General features: G+C 34.9%; 1 protein-coding gene across 1 annotated transcript in view; it reads right to left on the reverse strand.

The window, feature by feature from the left end:
- The window catches only part of RPS6KA5 (ribosomal protein S6 kinase A5), a 29903-nt gene extending 21615 nt beyond the window's left edge, over nucleotides 1–8288 (reverse strand). Inside the window, exons 1-2 of the mRNA XM_010175393.2 lie at nucleotides 8205–8288; nucleotides 5535–5638 (exon numbers count right to left, since the gene is read on the reverse strand). Coding sequence (XP_010173695.1) covers nucleotides 5535–5638; nucleotides 8205–8249 — 149 coding nt within the window. The 5' untranslated portion in view covers nucleotides 8250–8288. The remainder of the gene's footprint in view (nucleotides 1–5534; nucleotides 5639–8204) is intronic.
- Between the last annotated feature and the right edge of the window lie 506 nt (nucleotides 8289–8794).

Below are 8794 nucleotides of genomic sequence, written 5' to 3' on the forward strand. Positions count from 1 at the left end.
TATAAAGACAAACAGTGTCATTGGGAGTTTTCCAACATGGACAGCAGCTTGTTCCCAGAGGTTAAGATGAAAGGGGAAAATATGCTGTTAGCCAGAAGCTGAAAGATATTTTCTTAATTTTTCATTTTAATTAACTCTGTTAGCAGCTAAACTAGTCAAAATTCTGATGCACTGCGTAGCTCAGAAAATACAATTTATGTCAAAGAATATGAAAACATCTATTGACAACAGAACCAATCTGGCAATTTGACTTACTGACCAATATGACCAATTTATCTTTTAGCATTAGACTGATCAATCTATATTGTAAAAATTACTATTAAATATATCCACTAAGTGATCATTTTGAGAAGTAAAATATAAGCTATAGAAAATTAACTAAAGATGGGGTGCTTGAACAAACTAATGTTGATTAATTATTGGAAACCATAACTACATAACTTTAGAGAGAAACAAAACCAATTACAAGGAAGGAGGACAAAAAGTTTAGGAAGTGGTAACCTCTAGGTGCCAACCAATGAAAGATTTCATAGGCAGAAAAAAACCCCAAGCCCAACTATTTTGGTCAAGGTACAGACATAAATATGTGATACTGAGATGGAAGCCACCTTTCCCCCTCCACTGTGATGAGCCTGAAAGCAGATGCCTGAACCTGACTGTGGAAGAGATGATAATAAAACATCAGAAGTGCAGAACCTGAAGCTTTTTTTTGCTTTCCCCAAGTAAAAGACACAATCAGATCATAACAAATCTAAAAAGATCACCATAGTTGACCAACAGAAACATTAGGTTTATGCTAGAGCTGTTACTATAGTCTATTATCAGTGCCCTCAGAACTGTGTTATAAGCATCACGAAAAGATACATATTTATCCTGATGTTTAGGGAGTAAGAGAAAGCAATCTCAAGCTGTAGCCCTGTTAAAGGGCACAGGGACAAGCTTCCAAAGCAGAGTTTTCACTTTCACATTTGAGAATGACTCTACTGAGTGACCTGTCATCTCAGAACTACTAATGCCAGATTCTTTGGTTCCAGCTTTGAGCAGCCAGATCTGTATGTGCATCCTCAGTTCTATGCAAGTTGGAGACTCTGATGCAGTACTTACGACTTTCTTAAAACCACCTGCTCTACTGAAAGGTTGAGCCGATCTGTAGGCAGAGTCACTGATGTGATTTGCACTAAGTCTAGGATTAAATGGTTTCCTTTATGTGGCAGAGATTCCCTAACTCATTGCTATCTGTTAGAAAAGCATCTTTACATCATTATCTATCAGTTCTTGGATTCTGAACTCCCACAGAAGCATATAAATGCTGTACATTCTAGATAGAAGCTAAAAGCTCTAGGACAAAATTCCAGAAGACACTATGCGAATGACAAGTTGGATTTAATGACTGCTCTGTCCTTTAAAAGATCTAGCAATTGCTGGAGACTTCACAAGCAGAGAACAAAAGGAATCCCAGTATACACCTGCTATGCATCTTCCCAACAGAAAAGGCTTCTTGCAGAATTGTGGACAAAATATCTTGATAGCATCTAACAGATGGTCAAATTTCAGCCATCCTCCCTGAAGTTTAAATAAAGTCTAACCAACTATGTCAGATAAAGAGCATCGGCTGCTGTTAGCATTATCATGCTAATATGGCATCATATGCTTCTATAGATTATTTTATAGGTGAACAGATGTATAAAAATGGAAAAAGATATCTAACTATTCATAACCCCAAAGCTGGTAAGATTTTCTAAGCTGCTCCACAGCAGGAAAATAATACTCAAAAAACTACATGCTCATTTTAAATTCCTGTATGTACAACAAGACCCTCAAAAATCAACACTCTAAAATGGATTTGTCTGCCTTTCAAGTCAGCACTACAAATTACTCATGGTCAAACTGAAAATCAAACCCAGCCTTTGCCTATGCTTTTGCAGGATGGGTCCCATCCAACGCTTTGCAGCAATGGAAGTCCAAAATTCTCAAAAATAAAAGGAAGATTTGGGAAAGAAGAAAGAGCATATAGAAAAGGAGAGATACTTGAATAGTTCTATGAAAGTTTTTTTATCAAGTTTAATAACCCATAACACCAAGCATATAAACAAAAAGAGTCTTCAGAGACAGACACATAAGGGAAGTTAAAGTCTGCACCTACGTAAGTTACACTTGCCATGAAAGAGAAGTCCACAGTGTTGTCAAAAAGATTACGATAAAAGAACTGAACACAGTCTCTCATCAGAAAGAGTAAAAAAGATACAAACCACATAGTAACTATTTCTGACAGAAAAACTACATTGTCCATTAAAAGATATTTCAGATCAAGACTTTGTGCTCAAATTTAACAGCAGATAGCCACTGTGCCACGCAAGGGAATAGAATAATCTAAAAATATCAGAGATTACTTCCTATCTGAGTAAAATAAAAGAAGGACCTGGATTCATTTAGAAGATGCCTTTTTTCCTTAAACTCAGAAAAACCAAAGGCCATGGAAACTATGCTTTCAGGGCTTGTGACTGAATAAGAGAAAACTGAATTCTCCAAGTCTGCTGGAATTGGGAAGTTAAAGCATATTTAGGTTAGGAAATACAATTTCTGTTTAGAGTAACTTTGCCATCAAGAAATAAGTTTGTATCAATTCATATCTCTGTGTCAGTGCTACAGATTTCATCACCACTGTAAATATCTGATTAAGTTATCTGCAATTTAATTTTTCATCAGTTTAGAGAAGAACTGAAACTAGAAAGGTCAAAGACAGTCACAGAAGAATTCGGAGCCTATTTAATTATAGGTGTAAAACTACCTAGAGTCTGCATCTCAGTTCAACAGAAAACTTTACAGAAAAGGCTACAGACACAATTGAAAGAATTAACAATAAAAAAGGACATTAAATGTAAAATGCTAACATATCCTCAATGACAAAATTATCAAAGAAAAAAGGAATAAAGATCATAACTTCTCGGACAGACAAGCTTAGGATAAAGAAATGTACTGAAAATTCAGCTGTTATTTCTTAACAAGAGCTCAGTGTACTCACGCTAGAGATAAATATGAGGAGGGCATTTCTGAAAAACCATGAACATGGTAACAAGAATTTCTAAATTTAGCAAGCTAGTATATGTCAGGAAGAACGGATCATTTCTTTCAGGCATGCTCTCAAGTAAGTAGCTCAACAGCTTCCCAAGTTGCAGCAAACTCTACACATTCCTCTTCAATCCTTAGAAAAAGGTTTTCTTTCTATCTTCTCCCAGATGTACTTCTGCTCCATAATCTTCTCACTCTCTGCTGGGTCTGAAGGAGCACCACAGCCTGCTGCTATCTCACACCTGTTCCGCCTGCTCTACTCTACCCTCAGGGAAAGCCCCAAACACACGTGGCACTCCCCAAGGCACACAGCAACCACCATTCCCCAGCAAGTTCCACATGACTCACTGCACCAGCCAGGACAGAGAAAACAGCAATGTTCTCCTATGATCAGCTACACTCTTAAAAGGAACGTAACATTCACTACATAATAAACTGCAAAGACACAAACCAGATGCCATCCAGCACAGAAACTGCTATCAATTAAAAGAATCTGGAAACCACGGGTCTTACATGAGTACTGAAGTTAACAGAAGCCAGATGAAATCAAGTCTGAAATGCAGTCATGTAGTTGGAACTAATGAGATTTCAGATATAAACTAGGGGCTTATCAGTTAGAAGGGACAGAAAAGGAGAAGAAATCTGATCTATCAGTCCACCATTGGGCATCAACAAGAAAAAAGGAAGTGATATCTTTTTGTTCAGATGGTGAATTACTATTTCCCTTAAACAAGATCCTCTTGAAATATCAACAGGAATAAATTGTCCGTATGTAAGAAAGGACAATATAAGCTGAATTAAAAAAAGGCTTTTTCAGGAAACAAGAAGACTGAGGAATTTCTTTAAATAAAGAAAACTGCAAGAAATTATCTTCTAAATTTATCAATATAAAAGCTGAAAACTACAGGACTGCTGACTATAAATGTGTAGCATGAACACCAACCAGAACAAAAGCACACTGAGCAACAACACAGTAAACTTGCCACAACCAAATTCAGATCAGAAATTAGGTTATTAGCCATCAGAGGACGCATGTTAGCAACCTTGTACTTTCTCAGCTAATCTTAAATTATCATAAAGATTAACATATTAAAGAGCACAGAAGGACGTAACAAAACACAGTCAAATCCTGTAGAACACATATCTAAAAAGTTTCCCAGCTTTTGGCAAAAACTGTAGCTGTAAAATTCAGGTCAAGGTTCTCTCTAAAAATCTGTAACTCCTTCAAAGTTCTATTTAGTAAATCTTGGGAGTCAAAATTACCAATTCAGACATTGCATAAGTAAGCAATCAACAGAATTTCTAACCTTAAGTAGGTCAGAAAGAGTTAATTTATGTTTTAACTCCATCATAATGACCAAGAGGGTGAAGTCAGGAGTTTTGTTTGGCTAATGGATTCCCCTCTCCCCTGTATTTTTTCTAGTGGCCCTGTAAGTTTCCTGTTCTGGTAGAGACCTAGAAACCAATAAACTGGTCTCAACCTTCCAAGAAATTGACTGAATTTATAATACAAGTAAAATACATTATCTAAATAACTGATGTATGTTCTCTTGCCCATTATAACCTCAAATATCAAATGACTTCAGGTGAGGGTCAGAATCATGGCAATACATTCCAGTAGGAGCAAGACTATTTATAGTTTGGGGACTGGACTAACAACCTAATCTTGACAGCAGTTACTAATTTGTGCAATTCAAGCAACTCCTCACTCCAAGAGAAGTCCAGTAATAGGAAATGCTAATTTTTGGTGGAGATTTCAGTAATGTGTTTTGGGTAAGCTTATGGCTTTGTCTTTTTAAAATGCCCTAATGCTTTTACATGGGTACTGTAAACAAACCTTTAAAGCGTACAGATTACTGAATGTAAGAAAGCTGATAGTCACTAAAAGTTTACATGTAAAATATAAAAAAGGTATAGGTCATTTCATTTCTGTAAGTATCATATTAATTTCTCCTCAGATATGCAAGTATAGCTAGAAAATATATTGTTCCTTGTTTCATGGTATACACTAATAAAATGAATATTATCTGTGATAAAATGGTGGGAGTAGGGTACATCCCGACACTTTAAATCTGTAGTCTGACAGAGTGATCTAGCAGGAGCTGACAAAAATCTCTCTAGCTAAATGTATTTCATTATGTATCCAGGTTTTACATGTGATAATTCTATTTACATATAATTTCATATTTCATTTTACTTCCTGTTTAACAGTAAACATGCAACAGGGTCGAGTATCTACAAATCTGTGGTTTCACTGTAGTTTAAACAAAATAGGTCTTCTGTAAAGGTCAGTTCTACTATTTCAATAACCTGCTGAGGTTAATAAAACCTATCTGCTTTCAGATGTCAGTCTGTTAAACAGAACCGGAGCACCTCAATTTTAGTTTAAAACTCACAAAACATATATTCTGGCATAAACATCACTTCGTGAGCAAGCATGTATACTTTACTGTTTTGAATCTTACCTAGAAATCTCTGCTTGGGAATTCTTCTCTCCATCAACTGTAAATGGTGATGCTCCAGTTAATAATTCATACATAAGAACACCAACACTCCACCAATCAACAGCCTATAGAACAACAATAATAACATATGATACATCGAAGTAAAACTGTTAACAAAAGAAGGAACAAAACAATGCACCCAGAAAGCAAATAGCAAAGGAAGAACCCACCTATCAATACAAAGGCAAACCTGGATAACAATAAAGCATAAACAACTGCAGTACTGATTGGAGGTATCTTCTACAATAAATTTATTTTATTTTGAAATCTCTACACTTAGCTTCTTCAACTACTTTCTCAACTCTTTCCATTGACTACTAAAGTTCCTCCCCCCAACCCCAAATTCATTTTTACTTTTACCATTGCAAAGTGAAAAGAATTCTAAAACACACTAGAAATAACAGAGGAATCTAAGCCTTGCTAAAAGGTATTGGAACCTGAGCCTGAGACTGAAACTAAGAAACTTTCAGAAAGCACAATTTAAGAATACAGGTCACAGTTAACCAGGGCATCTGAAAATGCTATGGAATTTTATCTTATATTCCCTGGTAACATATGTGATAGTTGGTTTCCCGTATAATAATCATACTATTAATTTCTCTTATACTTCATAACTTACAAAATGTTTCTCTCTTTCAAAAGAAAAGATGCTACTATGAATAATAAAAGAAGCAGTTTAGTCATTTCAACAAAATCAACTGCAACTAAAATTGAACTTCTCAGTTTTACTTCCATGAAATCTGCAAACAAATGAAACCGAAGTTCTGCTTTACTTATTTTGACAACATTAATGCAGGAAGACAATCAGTGAAAAGACGACAATTTGGCATTACATTTTAGGTTTTTTGCTTCAAGACACACAAAATCTGGTGTTTCATATATTCAGTGTCTAGAAAAAATAGCTGAAGAAGTCTCTGTACTGTTAGTAATTAACTTTGCAAATACACAATGATCAGAGAAAATCCCAGAAGAAGAAATTTTCCTTGGCATGTGTTTTTCCAAAAGAAAATAAGGATCTGCAGAATCAGGAATCAAACTTTAAAAAAATAAATACTGAAATACTAGAGCAAGTCTTTTAGACAAACAATACAGCTATCTAGAAGATATTACAAATCAAAAACATTAATCAGTGAGAGCATAGCATGCTAAAGCAATCTCATTTCCTCTTTTAAAAATAAGATTTTTGGGTTGCTAGATATGCAGTAAATATGAAATTCACTAAAAACCCTCTAACGCTGTGTCTGTCACCATGGCATTGCTAATGGTGAGGCAGAGTGTGTGGTGTAAACAATTACCATCATAGAGATAACTGAAAAATCACTCTTAGTTAGCAGCTAATGTTTGGTATCAAACTGTGAAGCTATTTCTTTTAGAATACTGTATGGCTCTGCATTACATCTAATGGAAGTATCAGACAGACCCAATCAAAGATAACAGAACAGAGATTCCTCTTTAAATCAGCAACAACGTTGAATTTGTAAGTACTTGAAAAGATAATCAAAACTGGCAAGATTAAACTAAGAAATAGAATGCAGGAAAGAGCTTAAATTCATAAGTTCGTAAAATTCAATTTTTAAAATGACTAGGCAAGCAGTATAGTAGAAAAAGATGCAGAGGTTATAGTGGAATACAAAGTAGGTCTGAGATAATAACTCCCATTCTATTTTACATTTAACAGAAGAATCAGGGAGGTAACCATTCTGCCGTACTTCAAACTGCCAACTCTTAGCTGAAACACTGCACCCACTACAATGCTCCCTACCTGAAGAAATATACAGGCAAACTCAGACCAAAAGAGAAGCAGAAGGCACTGAGAAGGAGAAGAAAGAACCTTCTCAGGCAAAGTCAGACTGAGTTCAGTTAATCTAGAAAAAGGAGACAGAGGGTAACATTACATTTCCCACTGCTTGAAAAGGCTGTCATAAGAGGAACTGTGATCAACTGTATTTTGTGATCCCCAACAGAAAGACAAGTCAACTCGATTTATAGCAAAAAAACCCTATAGAGATTAAATATTCTCCAAAATTTCTCAGTATAGTGAGCAATCAGAATAATTTATCTAGGAATATTGTATAATTCTTTCAGGGAGCAGGGGTTTTTTTGTTACATCTGTGAATTATGCTTGTCTTGATCTTTCTCATCAATTACTGACATAATAATATAACTTGAGCCTCAAGCTAAACAGAATTATTTTTTATAATCTGAGAACATTTGAAACACTAATAACCCACTCCACACTTTAAGAAAGATAATAGATTTCCCTGATGTACAATTTTAAAAAATATATCAGAATTAGCCACAAAGCAGTAACTTTTCCACTCTGAACTAAACAGTTTTTTATTTAAAAGGAATTGTCAACTAAGTTTTTTGTCCCGCTGCACTTTTAGAACAAATTTTGAACAGAACACAAGCCTCAATATCTTTATAAATATGCCTTTTACTTAAGATTAAAAACTGAAAATATATCATATTGATGTTTTTCAACATAGGCAATAATCTATTTTAGGACAACCTGAAATAAGGTATGTTTAAATAAGACACTACCACATTTTACAAAAACCCCTCAAGCTGAACAACAGTGTTTCCTGAAGAATTAATTTCTTTTGAGTAATAAACTTAGATAAAACATACCTTATCATGTCCTGCATCTCCTCCTCTTACAATATCTGGAGCCATGTATTCTATTGTTCCACAGAAGGAATATGCTCTCTCATTCTATCAAAAAAAGAAAGTAAAATTCATGTCAAACAATCGTATTATACAAATCATATGGGACAGATATGGCTAACAGTTCCAAGATGCTGGCAGCAATTCTTCTCCAAATAGCTCAGAACTGCTAGCTAAATTATATTCCATCATATGTAGAGATATATCACATAACGCTACAGGATATTAACAGTCTTCTATGAAAAAATAAAAGTCATACGTTTGTGTGGCAGTCTAAAAAAAGCACACAAAAATTAACATATTGATATATAAAAAACTTTCCCATAAGTCTAAATGATCTATACATTTCAGAACTACACAAGATTCCCCAAGGGAATATAGATACACATCCTGAAGGCTGCAATATCAATACTCTAGACAACAAGTGAAACCTTTCTGTTAAAAAGAGCATTTCATTGCAAGATGTGCAATTTGACTAAACTGGTTAAAAGATACTTTGGGTTCCCCATATTTAGGAATTTATTATGACCTCTAGAAAAATAATTTTCTTTTGC

This window comes from Antrostomus carolinensis, unplaced genomic scaffold (assembly GCF_000700745.2).
Source record: "Antrostomus carolinensis isolate BGI_N321 unplaced genomic scaffold, ASM70074v2 scaffold18229, whole genome shotgun sequence".
NCBI classification, from domain to species: Eukaryota; Metazoa; Chordata; class Aves; order Caprimulgiformes; family Caprimulgidae; genus Antrostomus; species Antrostomus carolinensis.